This window comes from Molothrus aeneus, chromosome 11 (assembly GCF_037042795.1).
Source record: "Molothrus aeneus isolate 106 chromosome 11, BPBGC_Maene_1.0, whole genome shotgun sequence".
Taxonomy (NCBI): domain Eukaryota; kingdom Metazoa; phylum Chordata; class Aves; order Passeriformes; family Icteridae; genus Molothrus; species Molothrus aeneus.
Genome location: NC_089656.1, coordinates 17,940,907 through 17,965,966, shown reverse-complemented (window position 1 = coordinate 17,965,966; position 25,060 = coordinate 17,940,907). Strand labels below are relative to the sequence as shown.

Here is a 25,060-nt window from a genome sequence, read left to right as displayed (position 1 = left end):
TTGTGTTAGAGATGCCAGGCAAAGCAATTATCTTGGTATTATATTTAAGCATCACAAAAAGCCTGTTTGGGGAGGGAGGAGGATTGACAACAGTGCTTTTATTAAATTACAAGCTGCTCCCTGCAGGATGGTTGGGAGGCTGGAAGCACTGAGCATTTCTGAGTGAGATTGCCCATTATAAACAGACATCATTGGTCTGAAGATTCTATACATGCACATATGGATGTAAACAGATAATTCAGATCTTTTTGGCTCTTCTGACAGAGAAATATTGTCAGGTAAATACGGCATGATCAACCCAAAGGTGCAGCACCAACCTCAGAGAGCCCAGGCTGCCCTCAGGTGTCTCAGCACAAACACAAGGTCACACCAGCAGCCCCCTGTACATCATCCCTCAAGAATTCTGGGGGAAAAAGAACAGGAAAAACATCCAGGTTGTGCTAAAACATCTCCCTGGTGCCCAGGAATAGGTGGGTTGCTGACTGTCTGTGCCAGACATTGGATCTGCCTAGGGAACCTTCATTGCATAAATTTCTCAGTTCTTTTCTAAATACTTTACACTTTTGGCCACTGCAGCAGCATGTGCCCATAAATTCTACAGTTTTATTATGTGCTCTGTGGAAAAAACCCAGAAATCTCTGTTTTCTGTCTGTATCTGCTTTTCATACAGGATGCTGGCATAGCTGCAGAGAGCAAAACAGGAGAGGTGAAATCACAGGTGAGCAAGGGACAGTGAACACCACCAGCTTTCCACCTCCTGCAGCATCAACTCTTATCAGTCCCTGAATAAAGGTCCTGTGAGGGCTCTAATGACTGAAATCTGGGGGGGAAATGTGCTGCCTTCAAAGGACAGCTCTGCCAGGGACAGGGTTTGAGCTGAGCCATCACAGCCACGAGGGCTCCAGCCTGCTGGGCAAGCGCCTCCTTCTGCTCTGCTCCTTCCTCAGCAGCAGCGCCCTGTCCTTGCTCTGCAGCAGGGGGAGAGGAAGGGCTGCCAGCTCTGGGCTCCTTTTTTCTGCCTCTGCCTCGGGATCGAAGCTCTCCAGACGATATTTTGCATTCAGACTCAGGTGTTTATTATTTCTTATCTGTATTACAAGTCCTGAGCTCTTCTAACAAGCTACAAAATGGCTATCTTCCTATGAAAGGTCCTTTAAAGCTAAACTATCCAATTAAGAAATGACACCTAAATTATTTTCATTTTTAACCCAATAACTGCTCACTCAAAGTCGCAATGTGGACTTTTGTGTGCAATTACAAAATACCACCCAAACCCACGGAGAAGAAGGTGGAAAAGAACAACCAGCCTCCACCCTAAAACCTCCATCTTGCCCCATATATATTACTCTATTCTAAAACGCCAAACTCTAAGTTTTCTACCCTGTGATATTACACACTTCTAATCAAACTGCATGCCCATAATCCCAGTGCTATCAATCCATTTTGGAAGCTTTCTCCACAGCCTCAGGTCAAATATTTTCACTATTTTCCTGTGGGTCTGTGCCCTTCAGCACAGAAAGTTTAAAATTCTCAGCATCCAGGATTCCAACAGAGGACTAAAGCAAATCACAGAAGAAGGACAAAGCTACCCAAGGAGGGAAACAAGGAGGAGAGAGGAATGTCATCCATGCCAACAAATCAGTGAGGCATATGGAAACTGCATTTAAGGCATAAAGGGTGTGTAAGGAGCTGATATAACCAGATGGCTAAAGAGCAAGGAGGGAGCAATTCCAGAAATTGTGAGGGAAACAGAGAACAGAGAAAGAAATTAAGGATTATCAACTTCATGCTGAAAAGGGCATGGAGAATTTAAAAGGAAAACTACAGCAGCAGTGATGAAGTTTTTTTAGAAAGTGAAAAAACACCTCAGCAAATGTGAGAACTGAGCCAGGAATTTGCCTTTCTCACCTGCTGAGAGATATCAGTGCTGAGGAGATTTCCCACAGATGTGGCACAAGGGTCCAAGGGGGCACAAACAGAGCCTGGCCAGGACAGGACAGCTCTGGGGTGAGGTGCATGTTTAAGTCCTTCAGAGCTGAGTTCCTCAGACACCAAATCAGGTATTTTTCTTTTATGTGCATTTATTAATCTATTTCAATAGGAATATTTCCATCCATTCTCTGTCTCTGACAGATATTTGTGTGATTATAGCCAGCAACAAGGTCCTGATCCAGCTACAGACACAGCTGCAGGTCCAAATAAAACAACTATTAGAGTACCCACTCTTTGAAAAGAAAACTTGAAATTAAAGTACATGTATTTCTTGATAAATAAATGTAGCACTTAAATCACTCAATTGCACACAGAATTTTCTCATTGCTTTGGATTTATTCACTTTCTTGTCAGCTGTCTTCAGAAAAATAACCTTTAACAGCACCATGCAAGGGCTTCACAAGGTAGGAAGGAAATGCTAATTGGTTTTATCCTTTTGTGAAACAATCCATCCAAAGTTAATTAGAATGGGTTTACTTTTTCTTCACAGAAATAATCCATAGGAAAGACTGATGGGCAGAGCAAGCTGAGTCCTGCACAAAGGTGCAGGATTTAAGTGATTCTGAGCTGTGCTCCCAGAACTCTGTAGCCTTCAGGCATCTATCTGGTCTTTCTCTGTGGATGGCATAATTAGGCTTTGAGTGAAAACCCCAGTGGTGAGGCCTGATAAGAAGTTAATCTTGTGGGCACCTCATGGGCCCGGAGAGATGTGCCCCAAAAGCCCAATTAGCGAAGGCTTCCTGTCCTGGGCTGTGCCACAGCCTTGCTCAGAGCTGATAAAAGCTGAGGAGCAGCAGCTCAGGGCTCCAGCAGCCCCCCACACCTCCCAGGGCTGAGGAGCACCTGCACTTTGTGCCCATCTCACTTCTCCTGGTGACCTTCACACTCCCAGCGTGGCATTTCAACCCCACAGATTCACTCACACATCCCTCTGGAGACAGGATTCAGCTCAGAGCCTGCTGGCTACAGCCACCAGCCAAGGCTTTTTGGGGAGCCCCACAGGGGGGACCTGTCCACAGAATCTGAGCCCAGGTTTCCCGGACTCTCTGACTGAGGCCAAGCAAACAGAATTTGTGTGAAATCTGTGCCATCCCAAGTGCAGAATCCAAAAGCATTACAGCCCATGTATGAGCAAAGCATGATAAGGTTTGAAAAGGTTTGATTAATGATAAGGTTGGATTAATGATAAGGTTTGATTTCCTATAATCTGTAAGAGCAAAGGAAAAAGTTCTTGGCTGTTGGAAAAGCACTGCAGATTTGGAAAAGAGACCTCTGCTTTACAAGCCAGAGGTCCTTTATTTTATGGAAGGAAAGCATTTCCCTAACAGGCAAAGGAATGCTGAGGCACAGCATCCATGGACCTTACAAATTCCCCTTTCCATCCAGGGATATTAAAGAGCAAATCCCAGTTCTGAGAGGGATGCAGGTCATGGGAAGTGCTGAAAAATTGAAGTGGTTTCTCCAGACCAAGCGACGGTAGCATGACTATGCTGGAAGGAGTTAATAGACACTGAAATTGTTTTATTAAGTAGATTTGCCAGAATTTACTGATTATCAAACCTCATTAGCCGGGGACTTGTACTCCATGTTCTTCCCCAGTTGCTGCCTGCTGCATACACGGAGGGATGCTGGAGAGATTATTCCTAAGCCCTTCCCCCTTCCCTCTCCCCTCCTCTTCCAGGACCACATCGACAGTCCCGGGGGAAGAGAGGAGGGACGGGGAGAGGGCAGGATCCACCAGCTCTCCCTCAGCATCCTCCACCAGCAAAGCCCAGGAGAGGAGCTGCGGCTCAGGACACCTTTGGGAGGATCCCTCAGCACAACATATGTTACAGCAACACGCACGGCTGCTTTCCCCTTCCAGGAAAGAGGAGAAGGAGGAAGAGGGAAGAGCTCCAGAGGGCTCCAGGGATTTTCCATGTAAGCAAAGGCGGACGATGCCCCCGGGAGCCGCTGCCGTGTGCGGCAGGTGAGCATCACCTGCGGGGCAGCCCCGCTCCCGCCTGCTGCCCCTGCTCCGCCGGTAAGTCACTTCGGGAAACTTTCTTTGCAGTTTGCACTTGCCTGTCTTGGGGTAAAAAAGGGTTTTTTAATATTTAGGGACTATAGGCAAAAGCAGGGGTTTGTCCCTGAAAGGAGGAGGGGAGTGTTAAATTCTCCGAGGTGAGAAAACACTTTCTGCCTGCTTATAACAAAGTTTTCTCCGCGGTGGGCAAAGATTCCTCTCTAACTTCGCAGTAATTTGGCACGAGGTCGGGTGGATCAGAACAGTCATCATTTAGACAGAATTTAAGGCATTTTTAATCCTTGCAATCCCCCCGAGAGGCAGAACGGGCGTGCAGCGAGAGCAGAGGAATCACGATCTGAGCAGTCCCGTTAAAGCAATTAGAACTTCGCATCCAGCTGATGGCAGGTAATTGCCCTGTCGCTAATAACTAATAACTCTGTCGCTAATAACGATTAAGCAGCTTAGTTGAGTCAGCCGGTGGTTAGGGGTTTGTAGGAATAAGAAAGCAAAGTGACAACGACCGCAAAATAAGGATAAAATAAGGATGTAACGGTGCCCAAACCTGCTCGGAGAGGAGCCCGAGGTGTTCCCGTTCGGATTTGCAGGCTCCCGAGCCTCGGTGATAATTATGAATGAGGCTGGAGCTGTGCTCCGTGCCTGTGTTGCCAGACAACCAATGAGGCAGCAAAGCAAAGCTCATTCACGGGCTGCAGGCTTCAGGAAGAGGCACAGAGGTGACTTTTACTTACCAAACAGGCACTCACTGATTTCCTGATTGAGGAAAGTGGCTGGAGACACCTTTTCTCTGGCAGTAACCTCTGCTATGTTTTCTCCTCCTCCCTGTGTCTCCTCTGGCTGACAGATCCCCCTGCTCTGATGCTGTTCTGGATGTCCCGGTGAGAACTCTTAGAGATGCCTATTCTCTCCAGAGGCAGTGACCAAGACTATAGCAACATTAGCTACAACTCCTGCAATTCCTTGAGCCACTTGTTTCCCATCTGCGTGGAAACCCCTTCTGTCAAGGGGGTCCATTACCAGAGGGCCAGGAGGATTTACCACCCTGACCAAGTGTCTGCAGTCGATCTGAAGACAGAGATCATGATCAACGTTGGGGGCATCAAATACCTGCTGCCTTGGAGTACTTTGGACGAGTTTCCCCTGACCAGACTGAGCAAACTGAAGCTTTGCAGCAGCTATGAAGAAATCATCCAGCTGTGCGACGATTACGATGAGGACACCCACGAGTTCTTCTTTGACAGGAACCCCAACGCCTTCGGGATGATCGTCAGCTTCCTCGCAGCAGGGAAGCTGATGCTCTTGAGAGACATGTGTGCCTTGTCTTTCCAGGAGGAGCTGAGGTACTGGGGCATTGAGGAATCCAACCTGGAGAACTGCTGCTTTCGGAAACTCTTCCAGAAGCTGCAGGAGCTGGCCGAGATCCGCAAAGAAGAGGAGCTCCGGAGGAGCAAGGAGGCTTCGTGCGTCTTGGATGAGAAAACCAGATTTGGGCAGTTCATGAACAGACTCAGAGACATGGTGGAAAATCCCCAGTCAGGACTGCCAGGCAAAGTCTTTGCTTGTCTCTCCATCCTCTTTGTGGCCACCACAGCTGTCAGCCTTTGTGTGAGCACAATGCCCGACTTAAGAGCTGAAGAAGACAGGGTAAGTCAGTCCTTCTTAACTGGTCTAACCACAGAACTGGGACAGAAAACCCACTATGGCTCAAATTAGTGCTATCATTTTCAAGTGATATCATGTTAAGAATAATGGGAACAAATATTAGACTGATTTTTGGCTAGAATACAAAAAAGCTTTTGGAAAGAGCAGATATTTCAGCTCTCCAGTACAGGGTGGTTTTTCCTTCTTGAGAAGCAGTTTCCAGTGTAAGATTAACTTGTTAGCACTGGCTCTCAAACTGACATGGTGGAGTTTTCAAGATGCTTCACTCTCTATTTACAGGCAATCTCTCCTTTGGACACATCAGCTACAGAAATATTTTCCTCTGACATCTTTACTTTTAAAACAGCTGGGTATCTTCCCTTGTGATAAAACTGTCAGATGCTTAAAGAGGGAGAAATATTCATTAATTTTTATATGTTACATTTTATATGTTACATTTTTATATGCTACATTTCAGTAGTTGCATAAAGATTGAAGGATGAGAGGCAGATGAAGTATTTTTGCACATACTGATACATAAAAGCTGTGCCTCTAAAAAATCATAATTCCATGCTAAGAGAATTCTGTGTTTGCCCCATATATATGTACATATTGTAGGAGCAATACCAAGCACTGTCTGAACTGCTAACTGCACTTAAACCCTTCTCAAAAAACTCATCCACATTAATTCAGGGCAAATAAATCGAGCCTGTATCACACATGAAGGATCTTTTCTATAACATTAATGTAAATATTTCAGTATTTAAAAGATTTATTTTTGTAATAATAGACCAGAGGATGAGCAAGAATCCAAAGTTATTTCAGATGTGGTAACGTCCAAATTCATCAAATAACCTTGATTAATCTCTGTAATGAATCCTGCACTTCATTTGCAAATTGCCCTCCCAAAAGTGCTGAGGAAATCTGTGTCAAATGAACTCCCTGCCCCAACCCCTGCTGTAAGACAAGACACTCCTCAGAGTGTCACATACTGATGAATAAAGTCATTTTTACGTTTACAGCACAGCCTGGTGTGTACAAGACAAAAATCTGTATCTATTTTACTGGTCAAAGCAGCCTTATCAAGGTTAAAATAAATCCTGATATTTGATGTCTTTGGATAAAACTGAGGACTGCACAGGAGGCTGAAATTTAAGATAATTCCCTGTTCCTTTTTAACCCCTTGAATATTAACTTCCATTTGCTAAGGAAGGCTCCAACCTGTCAGGAATAAGCCTGGTGCTCTTGCAGCCTTCACAGCTATTCTATTACTTTTTGGCTGAAAAAAGGAAAAACTGTTTTCACAGGAAAAGCTGTTAGCACTGTTCCAATGCTTCTTCCAAGGAAGCACTTTAAATATAGAACATCCTTCTTCCAGCTCAATGTACAAACATTACAAACTCTGCTCCAGCAAGTGCTACCTACTAACTTTGTTAATGGAAGGGGCTTTTTATCTTCATTTCCCAACCACTGCAGGAAAAGCTTTGATAAATAAATCCCATGTAAAGGACCCAGCACATAAGCAGAGCTCTGCTGGATGTAAGGAGTTGTGTGTTTTAAAAAATAACTAAGTTAGAAAGAAAAGCATGCTGAGGGTTATAAGTGTGTCTGGGAGCTGCAGTGAAGCTGCTGTTCCTGATTTCCTATAAAAGAAGGATGACATTACTACTTAGAGATTTGCATATATATCAGCACTTTAAAAACAAGCAAACTGCATTGAAATAAGCTCAAAAGATGGATTGTTGGAAGTGAGGGGAGAGGATGAAGGATGAACTTGAGGAGAGGACCACATTTGTCCAAACGTTTGGAAACATTCCATAATTTACACTTACAGCACCAGCCTAATGCACTTTGCCATTGTGCCCCAGAATACAGAGTATTAAAAGTCCTTTTCTATGAATTATGTGATGTTCTGCCACAGGAAAAATAGGGGAATATATGAGACAAAATACTCATGCCTTGTGGAAAAGCAGAGAGTCTGAACTACTAACAAGCAGTTTTGGCATCCTTAAATTTCCATCCCTAAATTCTTAGCCTGCAACAACTAAGATTTCCTTAACTGATATCTCAAAAGAGCATTTTAACTAGAGCTGGACAAATAGCTGCATGAATTTAATTGACTAAAATTAGGATTTCTTGGCTGCAGCTGAGTCATACTTAGCAAAATCAACTGTCTGTTGATTTGTAACTCAGAACTGACCTCAGAGAGTGAGTCCAAGATGGGGCCACATTTACCAGCAACCTGAAACAAGCATGCAGGACCTGAAATTTTTGCTTTTAGGGTTGAACACAAAGATGATTCGATACCTGTTTGCTCAGTGACAGAATCATTCGCAAAGTTTCTGAACAACCTGAAATTCCACACTTGAATTCAAAGATTATTGTGAGGTTTAATCAGGTCTGAGTTAAAGCTTAGCAAAAGCTCTGAGCTAAATGTCCTTAAAATTACTGCAAGGATCCATTTTCCAATGTCACCAACGCTGGAAATTGAATTTATCCATATTACCCATTCAGAAAAACAGACAAAAAAGGCTTTACCTCTGCTGCATATTTACCACTCTAGGGTCCTGTTCCTCCTCACCACAGCCACATTAAGGGAGTGAAAACTGGCTGGAGTCCAGCTCAAGATGGATCAGAGGAAAAAAAAAAAAAAGGGAAAATAATGCAAGGTGACTTCCACTTGACTCACTTGGCTCAGAGGCTGCTGATCCCACCCTGCAGGCACAGCAGATCCCTGGTCCTGTGAGCAGCTGCTGAGCCAGGTCTGCCCAGGAGGGAGGAAAGAGCAGGCAGAAGAGCAGCCAGGAGTCCTCAGCGTGCTCGGGAAAGTGAGAACTCGGCTGAGAGGGATGGCAGGGAGCCAGGAGAGAGCATCTGCATCAGGGAAACCCTGTCACCCTGGCAACCAGAGGGGAGGGAAGGACCAGCCCAGGGGCAGCAGAGGGGATGATGGCAGGGGGAGCCTGGAGTCGAGGATGCAGCTGGCAGAGAAATAAAGGAGGAGTTGTTATCACTGACACACTCCAGAATGTGCCAAATGCCATTTAGGGACCTCCTCATGAAGAAAAACCACCCAGATCTGGGCAAACATTTATATTATATATGGACATGATGTGAATCTCAACCCAGAGAGAACAGTCCCAGCTGAAGGGTGAGCAAAAAGTTCAGTAAAAATGTGGAGTAGCAAAGGAACGGCTCTGGTGAGCTCAAGTTTGAGTCTGACCATGAAATGAATATACAAAAGGTTTTATTATTAGTGAGGCTAAGGAGAGAGGAGTCATCAGTAACAAGGTTACGTTAGTTAGGAATAAAACAACAGAATGATCACATTTTCCAGTGGAAATATATCCTTGTCCATGATATTTGCATCAGTTCTTTATGGAGCTATTTTTACCAAATAGTTTTTACCAAACTGTCTTTGGTAAAAAACAGATTTAATATCATCAATGTGCACTAATCAAGGCATGTAGAGATAAGGAAAAAAGGCACATTTAGAGGTGAGAAAATCTGTTATTGATCTGAACAGGAAGCCTGAGAGAACTGCAAAACTGAACAGGAGACCAAGCATAGGAAAGCTGAAGTGACAAAATTCAGCAGTGTTACTCTCAAATGAAGAAATTCAGATCATCCCACTACAGACAGGACAGAAGTCCCATCAAAGCCCCCCAAAAGTCCCAGTCCCACATAAGAGTTACAGTCTAAGAGGGGTCACTGAAACAGCCACTGCTCAGCACATCCAACCCAAAGGAAAAAAACAACATCATTACACCAGAAAAGTCTGGGATAAAACCACTGCAGAGGGGCCTGGAGAGGGACATCACTTTGAAGTACTCTGGGGACTTTCCTTGGGATGAGATACTTCATTTAATGAGTCCCTAAAGTTGGCATCCTCTGGAGAAATGACTCAGCAGAAAGGCTACAGCAAGGTCTGTCCTCCAGGAAGGCAGCAAATTAAGGTCAGGGGGGAAGAAAACCCCCAGATATTTCCATTCCCTGACCTTGTTACTACTAATTCTTGTGTTTGCTCTTACCTGACCTTGAGAAGCTTGGAATTGCTTTAGGTATTTCATAGGACCTGATGAAACAAAATCATCATAAACTGCAACCACTGTTGTTGCATGTGAAGGTTTTATCCTGAAACACAGAATACTCATTTTTTTAAAGCGTCTTTTCCTGGGATCATTTGATTATGTGAAAATCGAGTTCCTTTTAAAGGAGTAAGTTTCTGGTCTCTGCTTGCACTTAGAATCCAGAAAACAGAACAGATGAGGAGAACCCAGTACTTAACAAATAGAACCACTTTTAAATTATTTTTTATATTCTACACCATTATTCTGGAGGCCCTGATTAGTTTTTTAATGCTTGATGTTGCTGAAGTTCTCTGTATGATGCTAAAGAATGTTTGGCTTGCACACTGGGGGAAACTGCCAAGAAACAGGTTTTCTTTAAAACTGGAATAATTTTACTTTACGGGAGAAAAACCCAATTTATTTGCCTTATTGTGAAGAGAAAAAAAATGTAATGCTCATTTAAAGTGTAATACTATAAAGGCATATGTGTACATGCCTATCTATAAATATACTGCTATATACATATGACTTGAAATTACTTGAAAATAAAGCTGGATGTGCTTTGGCTTTATTGCATCTGCTCAAGCACTTTATTCTGGGTTCTTATCAGGTCACTTTCTGCAGACAATCCCTCTCTTAAATTGTCCAAGCATCCAGTGCAATTCTGATTTTTTTCTGACCATTTTGATTAGCAAGGGAAGTAGGAAAATGTGCTTCACTGGAGCCCCCAAACCCTCCTGGTCTGGGTGTGCTCAGCACAGTGAAACTCAGTATTTATGTGCTTCATGGAGTGAATTAGTTAAATTAATAATGATTGAAGAAAGGTTAAATAAGAAAGCATTAAACAACAGAAATCAGAATATTCAAGCGTGGGACTTTGATATATGTTTATGAATTATTGCTTTATGATACATATTTATGAATTATTGCTTTATGATATATATTTATGGATTTTTGCTTTATGGGATCTGCCTTTTTTTGAGGCCAGCAACACCCAGAGCTTTGAGATGGAAATTTCACCATCATGTGAAGACCCTGATTTCAGAGTCCCACATTATCAGTGACCGTTTCCCAGGCACCCACACCCAGAACTGCCCAGTTCAGCACTGGGTCTGTTCTGTACAGCTCTGATGATGCTCATCTCACTGAAGGCCCTGCTCTGCACAGCCCAAAGGGCACGGAGGGGGTGCTCACTGCTGACCATCTGTGCCCCAGCTCACCCTCCCTGCCACACACAGTCAGTGTCTGCACAAGCTCTGGCCCTCCAGGGAGGGAATGGATCCTGCCTGCCTTTCCAAAGCCAGGGTCCAGTGTTCAGGGAGCACATTTAGACATTATTTGTTTGCCTTATGCCCATCCCCTCCTGGCTGTGTCCCAGCAGTGCTGAGGCTCCGAGCTTTGCACGCCATCCTGGGGGACCCCCCAGCTGTTCCAGCTGCTCCAGCTGTTCTGCACTGGGCACTGCCCCAGCAGCTGTGCAGTGTGCCAGCACGTGGCCCTCACTGGCATTCAGGATTTCTCCCCCTCCTGCTGCTTTTAGAGCTGTAATTGTTACAAAAGCCTGTTCACTCCCCTCACCTGGCTCTCCTCAAGCACAGGTGAGTGCTTAATAAATGTTTTCTTTGGGAGGATGGGTTCTGCCTTTCCATCTCTGGAAAACTCTCTAATTTATCCCCCAAGTTCTTTCCCACAGTGTCAGCACCTCTCATTAGTGCCAGTGTCTCCCCTTAAAACAGATTTAACCATCTTTGGGACCCCCTGTTCTCCAGAGTTACAATAAGAAGGAATTTCTTTGAAGAATTTGCAATGCAGTGAGAAAAGAAACAAAGAAATAGTAACAGGCAAAATGCTTTGACCAGCAGCAAAACTGTCAGTTGAAGGTTATCCTTCCAAGTTCAGATTAATTCCTTGTCATTTTGACTGCTCTGCTCTGCACAGTTACAAAATTGTCTGTTAGATTCCTTACTAGAAAAACAAGAAAAATTTATTCTTTCACATCTTTCTGCTAACACCAACACTTTGGAGTTACCAACTGGCTGAAATCAAAACCAGATTCTTCAAATTGACTCTAACAGTGTCTGCAGACTAAAGTTTAAAAGATAATTTTAACAATTTATTTTAGGTACAATTCTGCCCCAGAGGGGATAATTATTTGTTGGACACAGAGCATTAATTTCTTTCTCTGTTCTTTCTAATGTCCACATTAATACAATACCAATATTAGTTCAGTTTCCTCAAATGCTGTAATTGTAGTAATTCTTTTCCTAAGTCCAGGCTTCTTTCCCCTCAAGTAGAACAAGTGGGAGCTCATTGTGTTCTCAGAATACACAGCACTGCTTTAACAAGCTCATCATTCCCTAAATCAGGTTAGAGTCTTTCTCAGCAGGCTGTAACCTTCTGATTTTATTGCACCAGGCTGAAACCATAAATCCATGAGCTGGTGTGATCCATAACACAGGGTTTTCAAGCTCTCCCTCCCCACCATTTGATTCAGCAGAGCGTGGTTTAATTATTCAAATACCAGCGTCAATGCGGCCGCAGTGATTCAGCACTACCTGCAGCACTGCAGCTGCATCCCAGAGCTCAGGTATGCAGGGAACCCACAGTGCCACCACATTTCTTAACCAAGCCATCACTTCACAGCCAGAAGGGATTTCTGCCCTGTATCTGTTCATTTCCTGCTGTCAACGGGGTAAGAACAGCTTGGAGCCAGCTGGGGAGCTCATTCCCTACACCCAGCTCTTGCTCTGCCTCTGCTCCTTCCTAACCCTGCTCTAGACCTGCAGCCTCCCCTGTATTCCCACTGCCTTGGGTCTGTGGGAAGAACCAAAGCTTGTTTTTACACCGTGCCATTAGTTTGTGTTTTTCACACACAGGGAATTGCTCAGGGAGAAGCTCTAGACCAGGATGAACTGCCCAGGTGTGAGCAGTGCAAAAGGCTGGAAAACAGCCCCCACCCAGGAAATGACAGCCTTGGGCTTAGAGAGGGAAATTCCTGCTGGTTTTTCTTCTAAATCCTGCACCTAGAGGGCTGGCTGATTTTGGCCAAAGGGCCAGGCTGCAGGAAGAGCAGTCCTGCTGGGATAAGTGCTGGACAGCACAGGCTGGCAGAAGGCAGGTCGGGAGCTGCAGGACAGGCTGATCCCATCTGCTGCCTCTCTGGTGGACCCTGGCCTCTGTCCACAGAGCAGTGTGTGCATCACAGGAAGGATCTGAGCAGCAGCTTGGCTGTGCCAAACAAAACCTGTGCCTGCCAGGATAAATTTAGCAGATGTGAACCATGACCTTGCAGCAGCCACGGAGGCAGGCGTGCTCCTGGTGTGAACGGTGGCATTCTGGCAGCCTGTCCCTCCACAGCTGAGGGGTGAGAAGGTGCAGGTCCTGTGCTCAGGGAAACTCCTCTAGGACTCCAAGAGGATGGAGCATCTGAGCTCTTTCCCTGCCTGGTTCTGGCTCCACTGGGTGCGGGTCACTGAGCACAGGGCAGCCTTTCCCCAGGAGCAATCAGTGCTGCAGCTCGGGCTGGGAGCAGGGCTCAGATCCTTTCAGCCCTTGCTCATTTGTTTGATGATGATGATGATGATGATGATGAGCTAGCTGGTTCCCATAAACATGCCCTGGGAATAACAGTGTTTGCATACAGGGGGTCTGTTATGACTTCTAGCTGGGTTCAAGGACTTCTGTCAGCTTGGCTTCCTAAATAACACGAGATTCCTTTCTCACCAGTGTGCTGTGCAAGCAGCACATACACCTTGTGCTGAGGTACATATTGATTTCCACTCCAAAGCTCTGGAAATATGACATGATTCTGAAATAATCCAGATACTGATCAAGCTGTGCTTATTAGCAAAGTGTTCCACAACATTGGAGGAACTTTTGCTGTTTTAACTTGGGAATAGATCCCTTGACACAATAGATCATTTGCTATTTAACCTGGGAATAGATCCCTTGACACAATAGATTATTTGCTATTTAACTTGGGAATAGATCACTTGACACAATAGATTATTTGCTATTTAGCCTGGGAATAGATCCCTTGACACAATAGATTATTTGCTATTTAGCCTGGGAATAGATCACTTGACACAATAGATCATTTGCTATTTAACCTGGGAATAGATCATTTGACACAATAGATTATTTGCTATTTAACCTGGGAATAGATATTTGACACAATGGATCATTTGCTATTTAACCTGGGAATAGATCATTTGACACAAGAAACACTTGGAATCACTGACACCACCCTGAGCAGAGCTCCCTGGCAAGCACAGGAAGGAGATCACAGGAAATCCTGTAGTTTTGCTTGTTTTACCTCCCAGACTCCACCCTGTTTTTAGACTGTGGGAAATCCCAAATTACACACCACAGAAAACAAGCTCAGACTGCTGCCAACGAACTTCCACTTAGAGTCAGTCACACCCAGGGCAGAAAGTTGGTGCCTGTCCAATTTTATCCTCACACAGCTGCAGCACTGCACTCCCAACATAATGGGAATAACAGGATTTCTTTCCTGATTGTACTTCAGATTAAGAGGGGATATAGGGTAAATACCCACTGCAAAAGGTATTGGGGTAAATCTCTGGCAGCAGAAAACTCATGGGTGGATCAGGTAATGATTCAGAACAAGTTTTCCAAAGCATATTTTAATTGTCATTTGTCTTAAGAGGGCAGAAAGGTGGGACACAAATGATCAGCACAGAGCAGACCCTGAAGGAACAAGAGGAGTTCCTTGGTGGTGTCTTACAGTTATTCAGTAATAATCAAGTTTTTCCTTGTCTGCACAAAAAAAAAGTGAGCAGCATCTGGAAACCAGCATGGATAGATGAGAGATATATTCTGCAGGGGAAATTCTGATTCAGTCTCCTTGGGCATAACTGAAATTATTGATGCATGTAAAGATATTATTTTCACTAGATGAGATTTATACCTGTTGTAGGTTTGGCTAGTGCTGCATAACCCTGGGATCTGGTTCTGTTTGTTATCCTAGATGTCATTACACTTTAATTAATTTTTCCTGGCACATATCTCAAGCACATTTAACTGGAATTCACAATTAGTGAATAAATTGCTTTTTTACTGCTCCATCCCTGGAAGTATCCAAGGCCAGGTTGGACAGGGCTTGGAGCAACCTGGTTTAAGGGTTTAAGATGGGTTTAAAGTCCCTTCTACCCAAACCATTCTGGGATTCTGTGAGTGGAAAACAGAAACCAGGAGGGTTCCCCTGGGCTCTTGTTTCCTCTGGCTGCTGAGGGTACTGGGTTAACTGCACTCAGTACTGCTCTTCTTCTCTTTTATCATGAACTAACTTTTTTTTTTTTTCCCTCTTTAAAGAGAATTTAACAGAAATATCCTAAAATGAGCAATCTCACTGTAACACCATAAACTCCAGCACATAAGAGAACATGGAAAATAAGCCACTCTTATACACCAGAGTGGGATAATCAAAAGGAAGCTTGAATTTTTTTACTATCTCTGGTGGTAGAGGAGTTTGAAACAACTCCTTTGCTTCTTTGAGGTAGTTTATAAATCTAAGAAACCACTCAATATTTCAGGCAGCAGGCTCAGTATGTATCTTTTTACACACAAAATATTGTTTCATTCATTGTTGAGCCAAATGCTCATTTCATACAGAAGATCAATACCAGGCACTCATTTTATTACATTTATATCATAGGTTGTAGAATTTCTGCTGGAGGCAAGTTCCATAAATCCTGATAAATTCTTGCATTGCTGAAAAGTAAATCTGCAGGATGAATAAAGTATAAAGAGTTACATACTCACTGCTGGGCCTGTCATAACTGTTCTCCCATCAAAGTCAGTGACAGGTTGAGTACAGATTGATGTCAGATGGTTTGGTTGAAAGAGCCCTCCCAAAATATGCTGTGGTCACTTCTAAATAAAACCTCATCTTCCCCTCTTGCTCACAGTCATCACCACCCCAGCTTGGAGCTTTTAGAGCTCCCCCACCACCGTGAGCAAAACTGCAGCAGGAGGAGAAGGAGCTCAGTGAAAATTTGACTCAAAGATCTGGAAATAAACCCCCAGAATTCTACTCTAGTTAATGGTGAGGTCGAGGGAGGGAGTTTGTTGTGGTTTGTGTTGGCAGGTGCTGAGCACTAGAATATCCAAATGTGACTGGCTTGTTCAGAAAGAGGAATCGTGCAGAAGTTGTTGTGGCACAGAGATTTCTTTATCTGCCATTTAGGCAAAAAAAAAGGCATGCATGGATCAGGGTATTTGGGCTGTACTGAAAGTAACTAATGGGAATGTGGTGGCAAAAAAAAATTTGAAATCTCCCACTGACACAGGAGCATCAGTATTTTGGTGAGAACAGAGCTTTGAAGTCAGTGTGTGTTCTGCCTGTTCTTTGGACAACAGTTCTGAGAGCAGCATAAAACACTGAGCCGTAAAAATCCTCAAAACTACTGGGAGAAACAGAAATTGGCTTTGGTGCTTGATATTTCCTCCCCCACCCCCTCTTATTTCAATATTTGCTGCTTTTGAACCGGGCATTCAAAAGGATGAAGAATGTTGGAAGAGACTGACATTAGAGAGGGATATTCTACATAAATCAAGTCAGGTGCATTCCATAATATATACAAATGTTCCTAATATATAAAACATTCACATGCAAACTCTTGGGATGAAATCCATCTCCCCATGTGAAGGCAATGAGCATGTTCTCATTATGCTGACAGCATAAATTGCCTTCACTAAGTAAATATAAATTTCCATAGGGAATACTGAAGTTACTGAGGGTGGCAAGAATTAAAAATTTCCCAAACAGTCTCTACATTGCTACACCTTGAAATTTCATGATCAGTTCAAAAGACAGCCTGCATCTTAATGGTTAAACCTTCCAGGTTTAACAAACCAGCAAGTTTTAACCAGCTTAAACAAAATTTCTTCTGTTTTCTAAGGAAGGAATAGGGAAAACCCCATGATGATCTGAGAGCAATGTCACCTGCAAATGTCTAAAGGCAAATAAATAACAGATGTACTGGAAATTCAGCCCAGCTAACAAAAAATTAAACAAATCTTGATGGGAGCAATGAATAATTCAGAGGCCCCATCACTGGGGTGACCAGAGGCAGGTTTTGTGCAGAGTCCAGGCTGCACTGTACAAATAATTCAGGGTTCAGAGAGAGTAAGCACTGCACAACACAAGTGCTGATTGCAGGCAATCTCATCAAGCCCAGTCAGCAGCTCTGCAAACATCAATGTGCTCCAGCCCTGACTGCAAATGGAGCCACAGCCTGACCCTGCATGCAGAGCCCTGGCAGGGCTGATGAAGCTTCCGTGGTGTTTCATTTTAGGGGTAAAATATGGACTCAGCAGCTTACTGTGCAGAAAGGAGAAATCCTCAAATGGTGCTACAGAGCTAAATTGTTCTGAGGGCTGGGCAGGGTCAAACTCACTCCTGAGGGGGAACCTCTGCTGGCCAATTTTGTAACACAGAAAGACTTGTTACTCCCAAGTGCAGCAGAAAGTGAGAAATATTGGGTGTTGTAAAAAGTCTGCCGTGACTCCATTTTCTTCATGTGGGAAAAGCCAATATTTCATTCACACAACTCATTTTATACAGTTTTCACAGACCTCGTGGGCAACTTTAATTTGTAATTTGATAACCTTCTTGTCAATTACTGTATTGGTTAGTAAAAGGTATTTTACTTGTCCATCAAATCTCTCTGTTCTTGAATTGTCTACATATTTTGTTCACTGATTCTCATGGGACAGATTTTATTGTTTATACAGGTGCACTTGTTTTTCACCCTAGAAATAGATTGTTGTGTTAATGAACTCTCATTTTCAAGATGTTTTCACATGAGAACTTGCAAAGTACTTAGCTGCATTTAGAAGTGACAGGCCAGCTATTAATTTAATAGAGCAGGCATGATTTTATGAGGCCTTTCTTTTATAATTTTTCTATCTGTCTGTGACATTCAGGACTTACAGCCTGCATGCCAGGACTTTATACATAGATGGGTTTCATTCTAGTAGTTGGAAGAAGCAACAGGGTAAAATGAGGCAGGTAGACCTCATGGCCTACCTGACCAATGAGGCCTGACCATGACCAGTGAGGCAAATGAGCTGTTTGTTCAGCTATTTTGTGTGCTCAGTATTCTCTGTGGAACTGAAGGACAGCTGCCACACTACCTGTGAGCTGGTTTTGTTTATCTCTGCTGCCAGTGACTCAGGCAGATCCATATTGCCTCTCCCTCAGCGTTTTTGGATGCTGGTTCACAGACTGTTCTTTTGTTTATTTCCCTCTCTGTTTTGTGGCAGGGTGAGTGTTCCCAGAAGTGCTATTACATCTTTGTCATCGAGACCATCTGCGTGGCTTGGTTCTCCCTGGAGTTCTGCCTCCGCTTCATCCAGGCCAGGAGCAAGTGTCAGTTCTTCAAAGGACCCCTGAACATCATCGACTTCTTGGCCATTTCCCCTTACTACGCCTCCCTCATCTTCTCCGAGGACGACTCCAGCGAGGAGGAGGACAGGCCGAGCAGCAACACGTACCTGGAGAAGGTGGGCTTGGTGCTACGGGTTTTACGTGCCTTGAGGATCCTGTACGTCATGCGCCTTGCCCGCCACTCGCTGGGCCTGCAGACCCTGGGCCTCACCGTGCGCAAGTGCACGCGGGAGTTCGGGCTGCTGCTGCTCTTCCTGTGCGTGGCCGTCACCCTCTTCTCCCCCCTGGTGTACCTGGCTGAGAACGAGTCGGGCAGAGTGCTGGAATTCACCAGCATCCCCGCCTCGTACTGGTGGGCCATCATCTCCATGACCACCGTGGGCTACGGGGACATGGTGCCGCGGAGCGTGCCGGGCCAGATGGTGGCTCTGAGCAGCATCCTCAGCGGGATCCTCATCATGTCCTTCCCCGCCACCTCGATATTCCACACCTTCTCCCACTCCTACTCCGAGCTGCGCAAGGAGCACGAGCGGCTGCAGTCGCGGCTGAGCCGAGCCAAGAGCGCCAACCGCGCCGGGGAAAGCGACACCTTCAATGAGACGGACAGCCTGATCCTGGAGGGGCAGGCCTCCCCCATCAAATACATCTACACGGGGAACTGAGCTGGGAGCCACTTCAAATACATCTGCACAGGGACCTACCTGGGCCTGGAGATCCCATCAAATACATCTACATGGGGACCTGGGCCTGGAGATCCCATCAAATACATCTACATGGGGACCTGGGCCTGGAGATCCCATCAAATACATCTACATGGGGACCTGGGCCTGGAGATCCCATCAAATACATCTACACAGGGAACTGAGCCTGGAACCACATGAAATACATATACACAAGGACCTACCTGGGCCTGGAGACCCCATCAAACACCTCTACATGGGGAACTGGGCCTGGCCTCCCCTATCAAACACATCTACACAGGGACATGGGCCTGGTGTCCCCCATCAAACACATCTACACAGGAACCTGGGCCAGGCCTCCCCCATCAAACACATCTACACAGGGAACTGAGCCTGGAGACACCATCAAATATATCTACACAGGGACCTGGGCCTGGTATCCCCCTCAAACACATCTACACAGGGAACTGAGCCAGGCCTTCCCCATCAAACACATCTACCCAGGGATCTGAGCCTGAAACCCCATCAAACACATCTACACAGGGAACTGAGTCTGAAACCCCATCAAACACATCTACCCAGGGATCTGAGCCTGTCCTGGGCCGTTCCCAAAACCACAGACAGAAATGTGCACACGTGTGCATCAGCAAAATACACAAAGCAAAGCAACAGCACAGGTTACAGTGCTATCCTGGCATAGGTATAAGCAGCAGCCAACCCAACAGAGCCAGCTCCAAAAAATCCCCATGGAGCTGGAGGTTGGGAGAATGTAAAAAAGCCAGAGTTTATTCAGTGATAAATGCTCATTCTTCTCCATGACTACGAAGAATAAACTTTGTCTCTACCACTCATGCATCTTGCTGAATACCTAACACTGAATGAGTAACAAACAAACCAGCTTCTGTTGGCACAAACACACTTGTTATTTGATTTGCCTTTGAGTTTCCAGTGTTCTTGCAATGAATTTCCTGAGCCAGGCGTTAGGACACATTCTTTCAGGGCTACACACCAGTGTGGCTATCCACAGCTCATCCACCAGGCATACAGACACAAATCCAAATTCTGTATTTAAAGCCAGTAACAAGCTTAAAATAAAATAAAACTGCTGTATGTGACAGCTTTCAAAGTTTGCCTGTAGCCAGATGATCAATCTGTACCTAACAAATTGCACTGCTTTGTATAAAACACTGTTTGCAAGAGCATTTGCTTGAAATGCAGTTGTGGTATGCAGACTGTAAACATATCATACTAGACAGCGAAAGTCTTCAAACTTCTTTTTCATATAATTATTTAAAATAAAAATGAGGAATAAAAAAAAAGAGCTCAAGCTTACTGACCATATCAAAAAAGCCTTGGTGTTATATTTTGTGTTGAATGGTGATGGTTTCTCTGGAAGAAAGATAAAAAGTATGCTTCTTGAAAACGTGAAAATTGACTTCTGAAAATGTGAAAATTCTTCTTCTAAGAAGAATCCAAAGGTATAAATAGTAAAGAATGAGGGGAATGATTGCCAGAGAGGCAGTGGCAGTGATTTTTCAGTTGGAAATGGAAGATGCCCCTTTTGGGATACCCATGTAGAGCCAGAAGGAATCAACAGGGCTTTGCAGAGGTCAGCAATGCTCCTTTAAGGACAGAATGGATGGTTTTATACAATTTGAACCTTTAGATGGTGTGAAGGTGCTCAGTGAGTTCCATGCAGGTCCCAGAGGCCAGGTGTGCACACACCTGTGTGTTCATGGCCACAGTGAGAGCCCTCCTGATCCCCACAGGGCTCTGACACGCTGAATTTCGGAACTGTATTTAAGCACTGAGCTTAATCAAGGCCTAAATTAGTTTTTAATCAGATTTCCAGCTTTCATTACTCCATTTCTTAAATCTTGCCAAGGTCCTCATGTCCTTGTGATGGGGCAGAGCTCAGTGATGAGTGAGCATTCCCCAGGGCCAGCTCTCAGCAGGTGCCCCTCCTGCCCAGCCTGGGGACATTGGGAGCCTGGGGACACCCTCAGGCACTGCCACATCTCCCAGCTGGACATGAAACCCAGCCTCCTGCATGGTCTGCAGCTTCCTGCAGGAGATGCTCCCCTCCCTCCTGCGCAGCTGGAGTGCAGAAAAGCACAGTTGTTGGCACCACTGGGATGGCGTGACTGGAATTAATCTCTTGGGTTTATCTTGCTATTGACCTTATGATTCAAACCAGAGAAATGCAGGGGATTATTCAGGGGGATGTTCCAACAAGAGGACCAAGTTGGCTTTAGATGACAGGCATTTATATTTCCTCCATCAAATATGCAATTTCTGCTGGTTTATGAACAGGTCCATCTGATTTTTTATTTTTCACAATTTTTTTTGGTTTTTTTTTTCTTTTTTCTGGCAATTCTCTACAGTAAGTCCAGTGAGATGATAAATCAGACAAAATCCTGGTCTGGAATATGAAGCAAACCTCTTCAGGGTCCTGTCCTCTCCAGGGTCCTGTGCATGGTGATGCCACCTGCATTTCTCTGCAGATTCTGCCCCTCTGGCCTGGCAGTGCCAAATCCAGTGCTTGCTCCTGATCACTGGTGGCTGCTGGGACACAAATCCTGATGCAGAATTGCTGCAGCTTTAAAACAAACAAACAAACACCTCTCTCACTGATACACACTTTGGACACACAAACAATCAGGTGGGGCAGCTGATTTGCTTTTTCCAAGTAACAATTTCTTTATTAGACAAGAAGTTAGTTCAACATAGTTGCACATAAAATTAGCCCAGCACGTGGCTATAAAAACATAGATATCTGGTGAAATATTGGGAGTTTTACTGCTCAAGTGCTCATAACAGCTCCATGTCCAACAGGTTCTGTGATGTAGCTGGGACTGTGGACAGTGACAGAAATCCAAGCCCTGACTCAGTCTAATGTAAGTTCCAAAACACAGCCCAAGAATGTGCTTTAACCCCCTGTAAGTTCCAAAACACAGCCCAAGAATGTGCTGAATCACAGAGTTCAAACAAACAAACAAACAAACACCAGTGCTTGACAGGAGCTGAGTGTTTGAATGTCCAGCTGAATTTGGACCATCACTCCTATTTCTGATTTTAACTTAAATCTCCTCTAATAGCTGGGTCTGGGCTGCACCAGCTCTCACAGAAAATAAGTCCTGCATGATTCATGGTGTTACAGGGGAGGGAAAAACATGTTAGGAGGAACATTTAGTGCCGGCGTAACTCAACTGAGTAACACATTCAGAACAAGCAGTTACAATTAGCAGATCCTGTTGTTGCCAAGATCGAATCATTTCCTAACCAGAATTAATTAAAAGAGCAGTTGAGCTGCCTGGCACCCAGCTTCCCTGACTTCAAAGCCTTTCCCCTGGACCTACATCCCAGACAGAGCAGAGGGGCAGCCCCCATCACCCAGGGGATGCAGGTTGTGCAGCCCTCACCAATGAACTGCATCTCCCCTGAAGCTTCTAATGGCTGCTCTGGCACAGCAACACCTCCTGGTGTGGTAGGAACCTGCAAAAAACCCCATCCTGCTGCTTTTTGGGGGAAATCAGGAATTGATCCTGCTCTGCAGCCCAGCCTGTGCAAATCCTGTGGGAACACAACACAGGATGCTCCCACCTGGACCCAAACACAGAGAATGACTTTTGATCAGGGGCTAAATGCAAATTTTCTGTGATGTTGAAATCCCACCGAGGGGTTGAGACCTTTTTCCTGACCTAACTCTGATTTCCTCAGGGGTTCTGCAGCCTGTTCCAGGTCTCTCTGCAGCCCTGGTGCCTCCCAGCTCTCCTCCAGCTGTTTCTCCTCTGTGACTTTCACCAGTTCCTCTGGCACAGAAGCATTGCATAAGATGGACATGTTATTATCCCAGCAATTAATTTCCTTTAATTTCATTGGTTCTGTATTTTATTATTTCAGCCTACTCTTAGAACTCCTGAAATTTGCTTTTCACCTGGCTTTGCATCCAGCCAGTAACATTCATACCATAAAGTTACCAGGTTGATTAAGCCACAAATTCACTGAGGGAACAGTGTTTTATTTTAGGAGCAAATTGTAAAAGAATTCAGGGACTGGACTGCATATGCCATGTATTAATTATAGCAGAACTATTTAAAACTTGCAGTGGTCAACAATTCTATTTCAAACACACCCAAACACTGTTGTGCAGTTATTTTGATCAATTAGGCACATCTGCTAACACAAATTACACTCAGCATGTCCCTTCTAGTTTTTTCCCTCACAAAAGCTTTTCTCCTTCTTTTTTTGGTTCAGAAAATTATTTTAATACATTGCAGTAACCTATAAATAATGATGAAAACCTAAAAGGTCAAGGAGAGGAAGAAGTACAGCACATTCCCAGTTTTTACTTCTACAAGAATAAATTATTAGCCACGTGTTGAAGTTAAAACTGATAAAGGGCTGATATAAAAGTCATATTTCCTAAGTGCACTGCAGTTTCTGCATGGCAAAATGAAGATATTCCAGCCCATTTTACTGAAAGTGTTTAATTCCTTCCTGTGAACTTTTTATTTTGGTAGCAATGGGGCTTTCCCCCCTTCCCTGAGTGCCAGCCATGGCACAACACCCAGCAAAGCCCTGAGGAACAGGCTGCAGATCTGCTGGGCAGGCTCCAGTCCTTAATTTGCAATGTTAGGATGAAACCTAATGCTCTGGGTTACTCTGGTTTGTCCCTGGATGATTAAATGATGCTCACAAGAAAAAGATGAAGGGAAAGAGCTGAAGTGTTTCCCCTCCTCCTGTGCTCCTGTCTTTATCATTTCACTGTGATAGAAGACAGCTCTCAAAAAACTTATTTTCCCCAAAGTTTTGTGTTCCTGTAGTTCCCTTATTCCATGGAAATGCTCACAGAGGGGGGAAGAGCCTGACCCAAAGCTTGGGCACTGCAAGAAAGATCTGCAACCAGAACAGCATCCCATGAGCTCACACAACAATCCAAGCCTGGATTAGCAGCACTAAGGAGCATTTTAGCAGATTATTCCAGCAGATTCAGCAAGAGGGATAAAAATCCAACTCAGATTTCATGATTTTCATTTTCATTCCTGCCATAACTACAGCAGCTGTAAAAATCAAGCATTTATCTAAAAGGGAAGGGCTGTAGAAGACCCTTCAGGTGTTTCTCCTCTGAAAGTTACAGCCTGTTATACCATCAATAATAAAACATACTGATCCTGAAACAACACTTGAGATTTTAATGAAAAGCTCTACTGCTTCATACCTGGCAAATTTTGCTTTAAAAAGTAATTTAGGACTTAATATATTAGCACAGAACTCCAGACATGCATATAATTAAGTCATAATGTCTTCCAAAATTTCTTTCTTTCTTTCCAGTTCTAATGTTCAGCCAGATATTAACCAGCCAGATGAGCCAACAGGTTTTGTTTCAGCTTCTTCAAAATAATTCCATCAGCTTCCAGGAGCTGTTCTCAGTAAGAACAAATGGACCAATACAGAATTTTCCTGCTGCCTGAATCTGAAGCAGATGAGGAACAATTGATGCTGAACTTGAGGGCAGCGAAGCCTCTGTGAGAACCCAAGGATGTTTCACTTTATTTCACACAAAGTGCAGGAGCATTTGCTGATGTTCCACCCTTTGGTTTAAAATCCAGGCCCCCATCCCTCCCCAGGCAGACAGGACACAGATTAAATCCCTCCCCAGTCCCATGGCTTCTCTTATTTTCACCTGCCCGCAACAGGAATTGTTCCTTTGCTCACAAAGTTAAAGAAATTTCTTATTAAAATTCATCACCTTAATGGTGATGTGTGAGAAATGCTAAAGATAATTGGGTTGCACTCATGAATAAAGAATATTAATAAAATGAAGAAAGTGCTTTTATGTTCTTCAACCAACAGCTCTTGCACTGCCCTTTAAGTGTGTTGCATCCTCATTTAAGAAAATAGACAGTAAAATTTTCTAATTAAAGTTTCATTTGCAAAATCCCTGGTTTTGAACTATCTTCACCAGAGCAACAAAGCAGGTAACAATCCCAAGTTTATGCCTTGAGGGTCTGATTTTCCAAATCATTTGTGTTTTCATTGGTCTGATGTTTTACTTCCACCTGAGTGTCCCGAAGCTTTCTGAGCTCTCTTGTTCTACACTAAATTAGTCAGAGCTCTTTTACCTCTGAGAGACTCTTACAGGAGAATTTCACAGAAATCAGCTCTGCTCAAAGACAACAAAGTCCAGGAAATTTCAAAGCTTCTGAAAGACAAAAAGCTATGAGCTCACGATTAA

At 44.2% G+C, this 25,060-nt stretch overlaps 1 protein-coding gene across 1 annotated transcript; it reads left to right on the top strand.

Annotated features, from left to right (window-relative positions):
* The first annotated feature begins 3,699 nt into the window (after window positions 1-3,699).
* Window positions 3,700-20,164, top strand: KCNG4 (potassium voltage-gated channel modifier subfamily G member 4). Its single transcript, XM_066557393.1, has 3 exons — window positions 3,700-4,015; window positions 4,863-5,662; window positions 18,019-20,164. Exons 2-3 carry the CDS (start codon window positions 4,913-4,915, stop codon window positions 18,802-18,804), a joined length of 1,536 nt encoding a protein of 511 aa, XP_066413490.1. The 5' UTR covers window positions 3,700-4,015; window positions 4,863-4,912; the 3' UTR covers window positions 18,805-20,164.
* Window positions 20,165-25,060: the final 4,896 nt, after the last annotated feature.